Below are 18,051 nucleotides of genomic sequence, written 5' to 3' on the forward strand. Positions count from 1 at the left end.
TTAGGCATAAAGATTGAAAACTTTCAACCCTATTTTTAAATATCAAAGAAACACAACTTCAATTTAGTAGTAAAAACAGATTAACACTTAAAACAGACAATTTTCAAATGTTAAAATAGTTATCAAAAATAGATGTCTTTTAACTATAGACGTGAAAGTTCTGTTATTGATATTACTCGTCGTCTTCGCTTCATGTTACAAAGCAATGGTTTGGTATTGACACTTTGTGGAGCCACACTGACAAGTGTGGCGTTTATTCTGTACTCTCCAATATTTCTCACCATAGTTAAACCTGTAATACAAAGTAGATTTGTGACATCACTAAGGATTATACTGGTTGAGACATGAAGCAGTTAATATTGAACACATATTGCCTGGCCTACATTCGGGCTATAGCACCCGTTTATTACACCCGAGGGACTGTGAGTTACCAGAATCACATGCTATTGCCGAGGGAAATAGCATGTGATTCTGGTAACTCACAGTCACGAGGGGGTAATGAAGGGGTGCTATAGCCCGAATGTAGGCCAGGCAATATGTGTTTTATAATATACCTCATGCTGTGAACTCACGGTGGCAGACGACATCGTCAGACGCTGCCATTTTGACCTGCTGTGAACGTGCGGTGGTCACGTGACCATGTAAAAGTTGATGGGACTATTTCCCTAGGGAAATAGTCATTCTATTTTCCTATCACGTGACTGATTCTAGCGAATCATGGCACAGCATTATCACTAGGTATATTATAATTATATCTATTGGTCCCAAGGATGTTCATCAGGACTCCCTGACTTTGGCAAACTGATTTCCGTACCACACACACACACAGACACACACACATACATGCATACATACATACATACATACATACATACATACATGCACGCACGCATGCATGCACACATATTATTATACACATACATATTATTATACACATACATATATACATACATACGTCCATATCTATGTACGCACACACATACACATGCAAGCACACACATAAATACATACATACATACATGCATGCAAGCACACACGCACACACACATACACGCAAACATATAGGAAAACATTTAATATTTTTAAAATTTGCAAATTGGACCAGTTCTATAATTGAACACTTACATTCATCCTCTTAGGATGCATTTCAAACTTAACCTATCTCTGAAAACAAATAAATTCTTAAAGTAACATTCAAAATGGTAAGTGTGAGAATTTCCACCAAAAGAGGAAACTTAAAAATTGTAAGAACAGATTTATCATACCCTAACTGTTCATAAGGTGCAATGTCCTTCTTAGCAAACATTGCTATTCTTGGACATCTTAAATCCTGATGTTCAATGTACACTTCAACAGGTACTATGTTTGGGTCACAACGATGGTTTATAAAGCGACTGACGTTTCCATAGTAATGACCATCTAGACAGAACACACTGTGATCCTGTTGGCAAAATATAATAACTTAAGATTGAATGCTAAGGGAGTGTACATTTTTAATTTCCAGGGGGAGGCCGGAGGATTTCTAATGAAGCAAGGGATTTTTATTGGTGGCCCCCCTACAAAAACTGGTATAAATTATCTGCCCCCCCCCCCCTAAGACTTCTTGTTTTTATTTCATGGCCCCCCCTGAAACCACTAACAAAAATACGCACAGATGAAACACAGATACAGCAACACATAGATTTGCCAGCAGTTGCTACATGTATTAACTTATTCCATATTTATACTTACTTCAGAATTGAACCAGTGCACAAAGTTGTTGAATCATGGACACTCATAAAATCACAAATAAAGACTATTATAAGTTAAATTGGCTGACAGGATGTCTACTTACAACTGAGGGGTGACAGAATAGACTACTGGTCTGGCTACACTTTTTCTTGGATTTTTAGCCCATCACTGACATAAATAAATTAGCAAATAAATGAACAAGTAAATATATATATATATTACTTATTTATCAGTTTTGCAAAATTGCACCATGAGGAAACTTTTTTCCATGTGAACATATTCAAATTTTAGGATTAATTTGCAGTGGTTGGTCACACAATCATTTATTATTAATTTAAACACTTCATAAATTACACATTTTAGAAACATTTTTAATTGCAGTGCAAATGGAAAACATGTTATTTAAGATTGAAATACATATTAAGACCCTTCCTATATTATAGTATTCATATTATCTCTACGCAAAATATAAAACACTTCTGGAATATATTTCATGAGACTTTAGTAAACTGATGCGCTGAGGGGGGGGGGGGGGGGGGGGCAGTACATGTATCACTTCAAAGGGTTGAATAATATTTTTATGAATGCATGGCTTGTTATGAATACATTAAATGATGAAGCTGCTATTTCTCGTTTTGCTGAGAAATATATTGTCAGTGTGAACAGTGTTAAAAACTACATTGAACATTTGAGAAATTTGGAGAGGATGAAAAACATTAGATCCAGACATCGGTCAGAGGTACAGAAGAAAAGAGAAAACAAGAATTATAATGACTATGACTGGTTGCAGTTATTCATAAGTGGAACTCTAGAAAAACTGAACGTAAAAGAGCCAGATAAATATCTAGACAAGCATAAATTGCCAAAATATAGAAAATTAAAAAGGAGAAAAAGTAGACATAATATCAACGCACATACTTGGAACACCTGAATTTAGGTCAAGAAAAGTGACTGCAAATGAACTTCAAACTACAACTACAGACATCAGTGATACAAATAGTAGTGACTCTGAAAGTGAAAATGCTATAATAGGTGTTATAGACAGTGATGATTGTTTTTCTGATAACTCTGAAACTTCAAGCACGGCTGATATCTCAGACAGTGATTGTGATGAAACAAGTCCTACAGAATTTCATGGGAAAGTTACCTTGAGAAGTGGCAGAGTCGCCGGTCAATTTTTGTTTCACTGAATACAAATATTGTGATTTAATAGGTTTGTGCACTGTTTTATCATCAATCCATGTTAAATGCTACTTCTGTAGGACATTGTGCACAGTCAAGTGTTGGGTTTTGCCTATATTTTATTTTATATACATATCTGGCACTTGTCCATCCTGACATTCAGGTTTAGGGGTTTTTTTTGTGGCCCCCCCTAACAAATAGTGAAATTTTTGTTTAGCCCCCCCTAATTTTTCTTGAGAAAAATTGGTGGCCCCCCCTGAAAATCCTCCGGCCCCCCCCCCTGGAAGTTAAAACTGTACACTCCCTAACAACAGTTTCACTGTTTGTCACTGTTTATCAATAACCAGAACAACAGATTTATTGGAAGGCTTGCATGTGATTGAAGATTTCAGCCATTTCTACTATTACAAAACCTAATATGCATATCAGATTTCCCTTCTGAAGAAGATACCCTTTTTCCAATTATCAAAGTACCTTGGCAATAGGCCAAAGAGATTTTGACTTTGAATAAAACAAGCAAACAAACAAACAATGAGTTTGTTGAATAAACAAACATCAGTCCAACTACTGAGAACGCGCACTTCTTGGGGAGACTAGAACTTGAGGAGATAGGTATCAGTTTGGTGTAAAATGACAAGATCTGGCTCCCAATGAGGTTGAATTTAAACCTCTTAATTCTATATTTCGATCCTGCACAAGGGACCTTCATCATGAAGAGGTAAAAGAAGTTCAGTACTGCTTGCTGGGCTGAACCAAAAAAACAATTTATGAAGGGCATTGATTTTGCATGGACACATTTACCGGTCAATAGAAAATAGCATGTTTTACACTGAAGGGAATAAGCACTTAGGAGGCATGAATATTCATTTTTTTCCACCACAAATACATTACTTCTGCAGACTCCCACTATACATTGGCTAACAGCAAAGATACCTTATATAAAAGATTTCAACTTGATGTTTCTCTGAAATCACAATTAATTGTAAGTGATGCAAAATCATTAAATGACTCTCCAGAACCCATAGTTTATGAAAACTGGGTGTTCCCCATTAATAAGAATCCTTTTCTGTGACTTTCATTGTTCTACAACATGTTTATACTACCTTACTCTCGAGGTCAAAGAGATAATTATCTGGTCTACCATCTGCCTGTTCACTAGTTATCATCTCACCAACATACCTGTAAATTCATGTATAATTAGAAGTTCATTTAATCATTGTCAAAATGGCAGAAACACTTGAAGAGCCCCTGATATTACTTTAATACATCATTTATGAAAGGGACCGTGTCCATGCCATTGTATACTAAAGACGATCCTTGACATGTCATTTGAAAGTGGCACAAGCTAAGTTGGTAAGCTTTTGTGCTCAAGTGAAAATAGTTGAACAAATTCTTGATTAACCTACTCTACTTAATGTTGATAATTGAAGGTAAACAAATTTGTCAGCAAGTGGAAAGAAAAACATCTTGATTTTATGGATTCAAAAATAAAACTATACAGATCCTGGAATATTCACGAAGAAGCATGCGCTAAAAGACGCAAAACACTATTATTAACTATGGAAAATGTGTTAATCGACAAGCTGAAACTTTTGTTGTTATATTTGATGTTGTAGCATGTGGATATAATCACCCTGTAATCAAGATCATGTAAGCCTGAATGAGGTCGAATGTGTTGCCACTTGAGGAAAACTTGCTATCAGAAACACCACCCTACTGTGAGTGTAATTATATCAGTGTTCTTTGAAAGCTTCTATCAACATGTTGCAATAATACTATTATTTGAGTCTGCTCCCCAATAGTTGATTGTATGTACAAATTACATGCCTCTATCAGAACAGTCGAACATTTCTGTTTATACATGTACTTACTCACAGATGTAAGATCCCTTGGGGATATATTCTGCGGTACGAACACCCCATCCTATATTCCTTGTTCTGAACACTTGTAGCTGGTATCGCATACCTTTCTGGACAACTCGATTATGACATTTAGTTATCCAGCATTTACAGCGACGATTGCATTCAAAGATGATTGGAGGTTGCTTGAAATTAAAACTGGCTTTAAGTTTACCATCCTGGTAATGTAAAATTATCAGAAACAATTCATGTGTTTTTACATATAAATATTGAAACTGCCTTGAGGTCAATTTATGTTGGGCAAAATGCAAAACAATTTGCATATATATCTCAACAGAAATGTCAACATTGACAATTTGGATATGGAAACACTTGAGTGAATTCACTGTACATGATAGCTCCAATGATTTTGTACAAAAGAGCTACAAAATAGCTGTTTTTTAGTCATTTTCATCGCACCATGTGTATGCCTGCCCTCGTGTCTTACCAGGGTAGATTATGACGAGAAATCAGCTGTTGATGTGAAGAGACTATATAGATGCATGTTCAGATGAACAGGAGGAATTTTTTCTATTATTTCTATTATAGCACCTCCAGTTTGGGTCACTGGACATCTGCTAACAGTGGGCATAGTCACCTTTCAAAGTTTCATGGCAGGAATTAAAACACTTTTGTAACTTGCCTCATCATACCAACACTGGTTACTGTTAACAACACAGGTACATCTAACTCACCTCATCATACCAACACTGCTTACTGTTAATAACACAGGTGTGCCTAACTCACCTCATCATACCAACACTGCTTACTGTTAACAGCACAGGTGTGCCTAACTCACCTTATCATACCAACACTGCTTACAGCACAGGTGTGCCTAACTCACCTCATCATACCAACACTGCTTACTGTTAACAGCACAGGTGTGCCTAACTCACCTCATCATACCAACACTGCTTACTGTTAACAACACAGGTGCATCTAACTCACCTCATCATACCAACACTGCTTACTGTTAACAGCACAGGTGTGCCTAACTCACCTCATCATACCAACACTGCTTACTGTTAACAGCACAGGTGCAGATACTGATAGAACTACAGTCACCATTACAGTCACAGGCGCAAAGATGGTTAATGGTATTATGAATATACAGAGGCTGTGTCAAACAGGATTCAACAATGTACACAAAGTCATCAGGTGGTGGAGTCAGGTCTATCTGGTTGTATACAGGAATTGGTAACCTCTCTCTTCCACGTGACAAGTCCCTTTCAACAATAATATGTGCATTTAATGACAAACATGGTCACTGTTTGCCATAAAAGTCAAGGTCATAAAATTGAGTGACATGCGTAAGAACCCTGGTGTCTGACATTGGTGCCAATATTATTTGGTTGAAATTGAGTTAGGGTGTATGAGATATGGCTAATCATGGATGGACACAAGCAGAGACAGACAGACAGACAGACAGACAGACAGACAGACAGACACACATGCATGCATACACACAAACGCACACACACACACACACACACACAGATATAGGCCATTCCTTTAACCCCTCCAGGACTGTGCCAATTGGGGTTAAAATACACAAAGGCTCAAAAGAACATGCTATGTTGAGTCTCTTGGTGGCTTACAGACAAAAGCTTGAGCTCTTGCTGTGCCTAAATTTATTAGATCCATTCAGAAGCAACTTTCCAAAAAATGTGTTGTGGAACAACTTTCAATTGAAGTAATATGAGGATAAGTTTCCATACAAGACCCTTTCCAATAGGGCACTTTTCTTCGACATAGCTTCTATGTTACCTTACATGTAGTGTCTTGTAAATTACCTGATTAATAGATGGCCAAATTACTTACCTGTTGATGGCCATACTTTTTCTGAGGCCACCAAATGAAAACTGTGAACTATTTTGGAACATTCTTCTATCTGAAAACTAAATTCACAATGGAGACAATTCAATAATCTATGCGACAACAGACTACACAAAGGTGATTGTCCAGAACAGGTCACGTGGGGTACATTAGTAGATATAATAGTTATAGGGGGTTAGTAAGAGTTTAATGTAGCCATAATATCTTGAACTGAATAATAATTTTAATGTTGGTGTTATGCAAATAAACATTAAATCTTGGAATCGCTGGTGCAGTGCCATACCTCTATCATTTGATGTATTTGGCCGAGTTATAAACGGTGAATCTGTAACCTAGCTTTGGTTAGCATTCCTAAACCAATTATGCTGACAGCATGGAAATAGTGGGTTGAAATTTCAAACTTGTTCTGGGATGGGATAGGTCGAAGGCAGGAAGTTAAAGCATCTTGTAATTGTGTAGCAACTGGTGTGCTCAATTTGCTACAACATGGACGTAATAGCACGTGTAACCATAGTTTCCAACATCTATGATGTAACATGTATCATATTGTGGTTCTACTACTTACAACTTAACCTGCACAATAAAAGTATACATGAATCTAAAAGTACTAAATCCGACAGACTTTATAAAATGTACGTTGTTGATAAAAGCATAAACCTCGCATATCAAATCGAATCATTTCATAATGTGACGAACGTGTGTAAAGCGGGTAAACTTATAAACTTCGCAAATACAACCCTGAAAACAATTTATAATTGATAGCTTTACATGTATTTACTCTGAACAGAATTTTAGACCACGCTCTTATTCACATCAATTCTTGAATGAGTACATTTTCTACGTCTCAAAGTACATAATCTTCATGATGACGGCCACACACCCAATACGGGCTTGAAACACAAATAATAATATTGTATTTCAGAGTTCATGGTGGACCTGCCTAATAATTTCATTTATTGATCCATACCTGCCTTAGGTCCCTCGGTACCATTTTATATTCATCTTCCGTGTCACACAGACCAGAACGAGTTGAATGTTGACATCAAACATTACAACATAAACGTCGGAGAGACTCTACTTACCTAAATGCCAAGGGTGGTATCCCGGGGTGGTATCTTTCGTAAAAGGATACAACTACTAGCATTGACCATAATAAAAATCTTCACGCCAATCAATAGGCTAGTCGTAGTCTAGTCACATGACGTAAAACGTAACTGGCCACATGGGGGCGCTGTTGATGTGAAGCAGGACGCTTGCTATTAAACCGATTGTTTTTTTGGGGGATATACGTATTAGTTGTGTGTGTGTGTGTGTGTGTGTGTGTGTGTGTGTGTGTGTGTGTGTGTGTGTGTGTGTGTGTGTGTGTATTCATATTGCTAATTACATACATACATACATACATACATACATACATACATACATACATACATACATACATACATACATACATACATACATACATACATACATACATACATACGCCAACAAACACATCTTATCGATCCATACAGTCTAGTCTTATAAGTGTGAAGTTAACGTGGTACGGAATACGGTCCGTCAGGAACTTATACTACGTTCCACATGATGGGTCGCAGTAGTTTCATCAAGCCCATCGAAAAGCAAAGCTTTTTTTATGTTATGTAGATAACATTCATTAATTGACACTTATTTCGGGACATTTTCGGCGAATAGTAGAATTTATTTTCATTTATTGACCTTTTGACCATTCTTACAAGTCAAAGTATTTTTCGCTAATGATACAACAAAAAATAATAAAGAGGACAGCAGTTTTAAGACGATTTCTTTTGACACAAAATTCGATACCAGACCATATGTATGTAACTAGTTAACTATTACCACGCATTATTTGGTCTATAGCAGCCATCATTTCCCATTACTAACTATAGAAATCAAGCGATCAACGAGTATATCTGATAGTAAAATTCTTGTATGTGACGGATGGATATATTGAATTTGTTTGCAAAATAAAAAATAGATAAAGTATATAAAACAAGGAAAGAGCTTCAAAGATATAAATATGACAACTAAAGCCGTTAAAACCCGAAACAAAATGTCGTCTGGCTCGACAACAATCTTTTAAAATTGCTTCATTTCATCGTCCGGCTAGACAAATATTTTACCAAACACCGTCTGGCTTTACAATAGTTTCGTCTTTCACAACGCTCTGTTTTAGGTTCACTGGCTTCAATTCACGTCATATTATTTCAATACTTTACTAGAAAGCCGTCAATACACTAGTCTCGGTTACCCAGACTTCATTGCTGGAGCTCTCACGATAGTATGAGAGTCTGAGTAACTGAGACTATCAATACTCCAAAATATTGCACACACCTAGCCTAGATACGTGATCGCATAGTACACACAGTATTATATAATTTGATATAAATAAAATAATATCTACTTTTGAAGAATTATATATTCATAATTTTTTTTTAAAATATGTTTTTTATCACACGGTACTCCAATATATTCGGTGCATGTAGGAGAATCAGATCAGACCGACGCGTGTTTACCAAGACAATGACGTAACAATGCAAGTGAAGTTACACAGCTTGTATGAAAATGTTCTCAGTGCAAAAAAAAAGTTGTTTCAAATGTTGCTTACACTAAAAAAAAATGGTACTTCAAGATATAATCAAGGCCTAATTCTCATATCAACTAACCTTACGTAATTTTGGTGGTTTTTCTACTGGCAATTGTAAAAATAATACATTCCTGTGCGATATGGGTTGAGATCAGTGCCAAATTAGAATTCTTTTGCGTATGATTTTGTTTTATTTTATGATGTTATCCCATTACATATCATTTTTACCATGTGAAAAACGAACTTTTTTACGTGTCGGATATTTTTTTCTGCGATATAAATGATATTACTGCATTTATAAACTTGCACAGCTTTTTAGAACGAAGTTCTCGTTCTTCACTCATTACACCACCACACCCCAACCCAACCCCCATCCTATCCCATCCCAGTGGCTATTTACAATATCTCACCTGTGGATTACTACTTACTGCTAATAACCATGTACAGTCCCCTGTACGATATCTAAACCAGCAATCACATTATCAGGAAAGAGCATTTTAACCAAAATTTATCGCCCCTCTTAGACAACAACGTTAAAAAGTGCAATCTTGTTTAACAACCTTTTTATCTTGTGTCACCTCTAACTCCCGTAGCACATTTGCATTAAATAGTTGATAGATAAACGTACCACAATAATCTATCATAATAATCATTCTACTAATCACAAAAACACTGAAGATATTGTTTTCAATATGTATAAACGCTATCGACCATCTACGTTTAAGGTTATAAGTTCAACACTGCTTTTCCTGTCCCCTCCACCCATTATTGTGCAGTGAGCTTATATGACAATACAGTATGCGGTAATGTTACCTTTATAATTCAATTAAAATTTGTCCATTTTTATAACAAGGAGGTATAAATGTAATATGTTTGACTGCATACTATCTGCCAAAATCTAGCTTACATGTGTTGGAACACTAACTACAACTAATGTAATGCAATCATAAGCTAAATTCACGTAATCTCTTTTCGATCTCTTCGTATCGACTGAGCGGACCTTCGTCTACTTCCGTGTCAGAATTTATTTCATTCTCCTCGTCATCTTCTTCGTCATCATCAAACGAACTACTAAGTTTACACAGGCAAACGCCTATCACTATCACAATTGGAATAGCCAGTAAAGAAAGAAGGCTCAGGTCAACTTCTTTCCTTGGCCCTGTAAAACAAAGTCACAACAACTTAACCATTGTTTTACCATGCACAAGCCAAGTTGTACCCGTTCGAACAGAAAATACGGAAAATATACTCGGAATATTCTACATCATTAATACGTGTGTCAACGTCATTAGTTCTGTGGTTCTCGAAATTTGAAAGCATCGAGAATCACAGTCATGTTTTACATTTCTTTTTAAAGTGTCAAGGCAGTACAATCACATAATTTTCTATGAACTATCTCCATTTACACAGAAAATACTCTTCGTACACTGACACCTATCTCTACTGTGACTCGAAATGACAAGGCCCCTTATGTCACTCGAATTTTCCTCGGCTGAACGAAGAAAAATATTGGGGAAAGTTATCCGAGTAACCATTGTAATGATGCTATGTTAGGGATATGAATATTTAAATCAACTTGCTTTCAAAATTGTAAGAAATGTTCAAGAGGGGTAGGCCTTGTAAGGAAAAAACTGTCGGTTAATTATGGTTATGTCACATGTGAAAAGAAAATGGAAGGAAAAATGGAAACATAACAGGCAAGATCTTTAGAATTCGTACATCTGCTTAGGAATTGCAGGTTGACTGACGTGGAAGATAAACTGGGTGTTAAAGAAAAGAAAGTGTGTTCAATGATAGACCCTACACGAGTTCAGTATAGTCTAGACGTAATGGCGACAACAATGTTGTTTCTATTTATAATCTCAAACTAGTGGTCTGAGTTATAATCAAAGCTCATGGTGATTCGATATAAAAATAAATTAAAATTTTGTAACTGTTACGTTAAAATACTTAGGCATATCCCAGCTTTCAACCCGAGTGGCCAGATCTTCTTCAGGGATGCAAGGTCACGTTATTTACGCATGTGTGGCTTCAAAATATTGCCCTAGACAGGTGGTGCAGTGTACCTGCCATGCTCGGTATCGTTTTTTTTTAAAGAGATGGTTGTAATGCCCTGATGAATATACATCTAATATCTAGTAGTAGCTTCTTTGATTCCTTGACAAACCTGTCCTGTTCCCTACTCAGGATGGAAACATTCTCCATGTCACTTATATGCCCGGGCAGCCTTTATCATTTTATGGATGTCTTAAAGTTTACACACTTCCATAATGAACAACTATGTAGGACGTCAGTATTCCTGATATCTGGATCTTAATTCACCCCGTTTTACCAAATGTAGCTGTGCGTTGTTGGATCCATCGCAAGCTTGATAAACAGAATACATTATATAATAAACAGGTACACTTTACAACCTGTCTAGGTCAATTTTTTTTCTTTCACAACCCTGGGAGAACTGACGACTCAGGTTGACAGCTAGGGTTTATCCAAACATTTTGATGTAGTACAGAGAGAGAGAGAGAGAGAGAGAGAGAGAGAGAGAGAGAGAGAGAGAGAGAGAGAGAGAGAGAGAGAGAGAGAGAGAGAGAGAGAGAGAGAGAGAGAGAGAGAGAGAGAGAGGAGGGGGGGGGGTAGATAGATAGACAGAGACAGAGACAGAGACAGAGACAGAGACAGAGACAGAGACAGCCAGAGACAGAGACAGACAGAGAGATGCAGGCAGGCAGGCAGGCAGACAGACAGACAGATAGACTGACTGACTGACTGACTGACTGACTGACTGACTGACAGACAGACAGACAGACAGACAGACAGACACACACACACACACACACACACGCACGCACAGACAGACAGACAGACAGACAGACAGACAGACAGACAGACAGACAGACAGACAGACAGACTGTATCGATCAACCACCAGGATACTGGTCCTCGCACGATTTTATGCTGAAAGTTGAACACAAGCATACACGGTATATTTGCAAAAACTACTCTGTACAATAGAGAATATATCTGTCACTTCGTGAGGAATGAATATCTTTCTACTTAATTTATGTATGTTGTGGGTTTTTAACTTTTCAGATGGGTTTATATATTCACCTCTCGTCCCGTCATCATCGTTGTTTTTTGGTCTCCAGGGTGGAATATCGTTTGGTCCATCTCCAGTTGGCCATGGTAAGCGTGGTTTAACCGTAATCGGGTTTTGAATGCCTGGCCTTTTCTGAGTTACTCGAATCGCCTTCGTTATTGTAGGTTGAGTTGTTGTTGGTGGTGGTGGTGGTATAAAGTCTCCACAGTACTGTCCTCGTTCTCCAATATCGCAGAAGCTCCACCCATCTTCAATATAGCACCAAGCCCATGACTGTTTATTGGGATTACGACAAAAATTATGGCTAGCATTCGGTTCTTCCGTCGGTGCTCGTTTCCGTCTGACACCGTGTTCTCCTTGTGGTGTAGTATGTTCCATTAATATGCGATCTCTTTGGGAGTTGGTACTCTCCCAGCTTGTGGGGACAACACTACTTGCTGTCGGTGCTTGCTCTGTGCTAAATACATTCAGGACGGTATCCCACGCTTTGGACCAAGACACAATGTCGGGATCAGTTGTTACTGGTTCATGTGTAGGATTTTCCATTGTTTTAGACGTAAGTACCCTTTCTATCTCCAGATTAATGGTTGTGTATTTATCGTCAGTTACCATGGATTCTCCATCTAATGTCGTCGCATCGTTTTGAGCGCCGATTTGGTCGGGTGTTGTTCCAGGGGGTCTTGTTAGTAGACCGTCTTCCTCAGAAAGTGGCCAGGCAATGCATGGAACACCACTACTTGTCACCGAAGTAGTCCCTTGATAGTCTGACGCATCATCTTCCGTAAAACATTCAGTTTCATTATGTAAATCTGAGTACAGAAAACAGTTACTTTCACTATGTAAAACAGTGTCGAATTACTTCATGCCGAATTTAAACTTGTCGCATTCTATTCTATTCTATTCTATTCTATTACATTCTATTCTATTCTATTCTATTCTATTCTATTCTATTCTATTCTATTCTATTCTATGCTGTCCTATCCTATTCCGTACCGTTCTATTCCATTCCACTCTATTCTATTCTATTCTATTCTATTCTATTCTATTCTATTCTATTACATTCTATTCTATTCTATTCTATTCTATTCTATTCTATTCTATTCTATTCTGTTCTGTTCTGTTCTGTTCAATTCTATTCTATTCTATTCTATTCCATCCCATTCCATTCTATTCTATTCTATTCCATCCTATTCTATTCTACTCTATTCTATTCCATTCCATTCTATTCTATCATATCATATCATATCATATCCTATTCTATCCATTCTATCCTATTCTATAAGTAAACAATGGTGCCCAATTAAATCATACACATGACTTCTTGATAACATTTGGTTGCCCATTTTTTTATCCTAAACTATAAGTTCTTCATCACACCTATTTTTGTAGAGATTTGTTTACGCATATATGTTTTCTCCAATGTCTATAGTTTACGGAAAAGGGATACTATGATTCCATTTTTCCCCATTATCTTCACTGACTCGGGATGTAGAAGGTTTCAGAATTGGACCAATTGTAAGTCACAATGTGCGTGAATATTCATATAGAATTGGATTTAATGACTGATTTAACAGTACTGACATTTCGTGATTTTTCATTCAGATTTTGACATTGCTCTCATTGAAGCAATGACACAGTAAGTAGACGGACACTGATAGTATCTATGATATGGACATGAGAGGAGAAAAATTAAATTTTCCAGATAATCTTACCTTCGCATAAGTTCATGGCTTCTTCGATGCCTTTCACGGAGAGACCGACGTCATACATTTGCAAACATCGAATCATTCCAGTGAATGGCTCACTTCCTATGACCAACGGGTATCTTGTGGCTATTTTGGCAATTCCTACAAGAATAGTCTGGATTAGTTCTCCATTAATCCACAAACATGCAATCCCAGTTTTCACATCTCTAGTTACAATAACACTGTTCCAATTATTGAAAAGGAGATGAGAAGTTGAATCGATCACGAAAGCATCTATATTGGCACTGTCTTTCCCGCTTCTCGGTAAGTTGACGATAAAAGTTGACGACGTAAAGGAAATTTCCACCCCGGTCTTTTCCCCGTCTGTGAAACTCAAAATCCGACCAGTTGACTCTGTTGTGATGAATACATTCAAAAGTATTGAGAAGGATGATTCTACATCTAACGTTCCATTGTGTTCAATTGTTATCTTGTTTCCGTGAAACATAAGGGCACCACCCGACACACCTTCTGCCGGTCTCGGGAAAATCAAACCCTCTGTGTTCACATGATGCTGATGTCCACTGAGATCGTAACCTAAGAACACCCCATCCAAAGGCCAGAATCCGACAGGTAATGGCGCTGGAAAAAATAAAAAAAAAGAGTAAAGAATGCAAACCGTATCGATGATGATTACTGAATTTATGAAATTTTATACTGACTCATTCATTATGAACGCAGAATACATATTTCATGCTAATATAGGCACTTGCAATGTTATGATAATATTTAGTTAGCAGCGTCATGTCGATATCTCACGGTCCTCAAAGGCAGGAGTAGGCCGAAACTATTTCCACGTTGGCATCATATGTTGATACTTGAGCGATTTCAACTGTGACCAAACTGTCTACACATAAAAAGGGCTATGAATAACTAATTCCTTCTTCTTTTTGTAAGTCTATAGCCTTACATACAAATGTAATTTCCTTAACTTCAAAATTTTTAATGTTAAACAGATTATCGGATAACCGCAAATAATCATTTCACGTTTGATATACAGAGAACTTCAGGTGCAAGTTTTACCTCCAATGCAGTTTTCTCCCGGTGTCCCAACGTCACAGTCATCCATCTCGACAAGTGGATTGGTAGTGAAACATCCTATAGAATTTCTCTTCTGTAAAACACGACAATAGTTGTGATCACCGTAGGCAGCATCCGGGAACTTTGAACCCAAGCTAAACTCTTGTTCGGACCATTTTTTACAAGCATATCCGTCTTTTGTTGTTTCTTTTATACCGCGATAGTCGGTCCATTCAGGATCAATGTAACACTCTGTAGCTGTATTCTTCTCGGTCTCGGTAATTTCTAGAAATGTAACGTGATGAAAAAAAATTATTCAGTGATATATATTGAATTATTCATCTGTACGATTTTTGTACGGAGACAAATCGACCAACTCTTCTCAAAGTGAACTAATGAGATTGACAAAAGACTTCGACGCAGTTATTACATGTAGGTACATTTTGTACACGAGTCGTTCTCAATACATATTTAAACACACGAATTACGAAATAAAAGAGACAGAATCAATGTCGGAATTTGGATTATATTTTTCTCTCTGTACATTCTGATTGTTAGCTAACCGTCATAAGAGTTCATACAAAGACGAAGTGGGAAAAAATGACTTCTCTTTCTATTTGTCGATTTTAATCAGTGGAAATAGCCCACAGTTTCTGTCTCTCAATTCTTTTGAACCAGACACTCTCTTACATCATGATACTGTTCGTTTGGATTTGTTTGAAGTCTAGTCGAAATGAGCAGAAATCAAACGAATTTTTCCGTCGTTTTGCTTATTTCAAACAGGCAGACTATATATATTATAGCAGAAGACTTAGTCTAACTAGAAATGTGGGTATGCTGCTTATAATATCCACCAAACACTAGGGAATGGGTGGTGGATTTAAGTTTTGCTGGAGCAGGCAAAACTTGCACTCGGTCTGAACGATGAGCGAGTGGGTGATAAGGAATGGTCAGAGCTATGGAAAAAATCTTACCCGGACACGAATAATAAGCTGCCTGAATCTGTCGCAAGGATAGGGATACGTCATAAATTTGCAGACATCTTATCAGGCCTTTGCAATCGTCATAGGCAACGTCGTCGTCTGCCATTTTTTCCCCAACAAATGAAGGCGACGACACAGGTAGACGAATTTCATCAGGTGGTACGAATTTTTCCTCACATTTCTGTCCGTTCAACCACACTGCTGCAGACCCACCGTTATAGTTGTATGATATACCAACATAGTTCCAACGAGATAGCAAAACGTCTTCACCCCCAAGAAGTAAGGAACCCTGAACGGACGTCAATACACCATAAAATACTCCTTTCATGATTTTTAATTGTATCGCATTTTCCCCAGTCATTCGTTGGTATATCATGACACTGTCACCATGGGAAACGTACACTAGGACGAGGATAGTAAAGGAAGGCCCAACAGTGACGTCAGAAGACAGCTCAACGTATGCTTCGAGCAACGATGAAAAGAAGTATGCTCCAATTGAAACACCTGCTGCAAACTCTATCAGTTCAACATTATGTAATATTGCTTTATCCTTGTTTTCTCCAATATCTTTTCCATGTTTTTGTTTATTCAGCGGCCACATGTAGGCTGCCGTTGGTAATTCTATGTAGAAATAGTAAAATGAAATCTTACTAGTTCTTACATGGAAATTATACTTAGGTCATTATTTAACACATTAAATCATTGTTTATTAACTGCGACATCACAGTAACCACATCAAATGATGTCATCAACATCTTGTCTGTTGTTAGACCGAATGACTTAGTGTTATGTGGCTGGTACAAGGGTCTGAGTAGATGTTACGGCTCAAAACAAGGATATGATTCTAAGAGCAATTGTTCGAGTTTGTAATCATGCACGAAGTAGGATACTTATTCTAAGGATATGATATATAATACTCAAAATATTGTAGTAATATGCAAAGTAGGGTAATAGTGAGAATAGTGGGGTAATAACGTTTAAAGTAGGGTAATAGTACTCTGAGTGGGATAATAATACTATACTAGTCATAGAGTGATAAAGGGTATTAGTTCTCAGCATGGGATAACAATACGAAGAGTAACAATGCTTAAAAGTAGGGTAATAATACTCAGCGGGGGATAATAATATGCAAAGCATGGTAACAAAGTGTAAAGAAAGGTAATAACGTACAAGGTAGGGTAATAATGCTCAAAATATGGCAATAATTTTAAAGCGTGGTATAATTTTATAACAATTGTTTAACTTCTGCTCACCATCTGCACATCCATCGCCTGGAACCATTACACTGCAGTATCCCCGACGTCCATCCGATTTGAGGTAGCACCACGGATCGGCTGAATCGTCCGGATTTCGACAAAAGTTATGATCACCAAGGCCTTTGTATGGATGACTAGATGCAGTGAAAATATCTACATCGTGGTCATAATTAGAGTTCCATTTAAGACAAGTTGCTCGATTGTGAGTCGTATTGACGTTACCTCTGTAATCTGTACCGTCGCTGTTGTCATAGCACTCACTTTTCCTGCTTTCTAAAAAAAAGTATCGTAACGTCAGATTAATATCATGAGATAATCATCTTTCGTATGTTAAAGGCTCACTTAAGATTAGGATTAGAAGTTTGAATCGTGAAAAACAGTTATCTGGCAATGTTATAGAAAGGTTGCTCTAGAAGAAAATTGCTATGTATTGATAAGATAACATTAATGTGAGAACCTGGGATTGAAACCCTTGCCTTTAAGGTAGAGCGCGCCTTGGCAACCAGGTTGTCCCCAAATCAAAGTTATTCAAATTTCCTTAAAACTATGCCATATGAAAACATATTCCTCTTCTTTTTGAATGAAAAAAAATTTAAAAAAATTGGTTTACCGTTTTATTTTAAGGCAACCGTCGCGAGTATATTTGATTTTCCCACAGTTAACACAGTAGTTGGAGGCCATTTTGGATTCTAAAATGGGTTT

The 18,051-nt window shown here is 37.3% G+C and overlaps 1 protein-coding gene across 1 annotated transcript; it reads right to left on the minus strand.

Moving 5' to 3' along the window:
- Window positions 1–195: 195 nt before the first annotated feature.
- LOC144449317 (histone-lysine N-methyltransferase EHMT1-like) lies at window positions 196–7,638 on the minus strand. The gene is made up of 7 exons (XM_078139835.1): window positions 7,615–7,638; window positions 6,633–6,709; window positions 5,812–6,037; window positions 4,785–4,990; window positions 4,017–4,092; window positions 1,266–1,441; window positions 196–292 (listed from the first exon to the last, which is right to left on the minus strand). The coding sequence occupies exons 1-7, from the start codon at window positions 7,636–7,638 to the stop codon at window positions 196–198; spliced, it is 882 nt and encodes a 293-aa protein (XP_077995961.1).
- Between the last annotated feature and the right edge of the window lie 10,413 nt (window positions 7,639–18,051).

The sequence above is a fragment of the Glandiceps talaboti genome, chromosome 18, assembly GCF_964340395.1.
Source record: "Glandiceps talaboti chromosome 18, keGlaTala1.1, whole genome shotgun sequence".
Lineage (NCBI taxonomy): Eukaryota > Metazoa > Hemichordata > Enteropneusta > Spengelidae > Glandiceps > Glandiceps talaboti.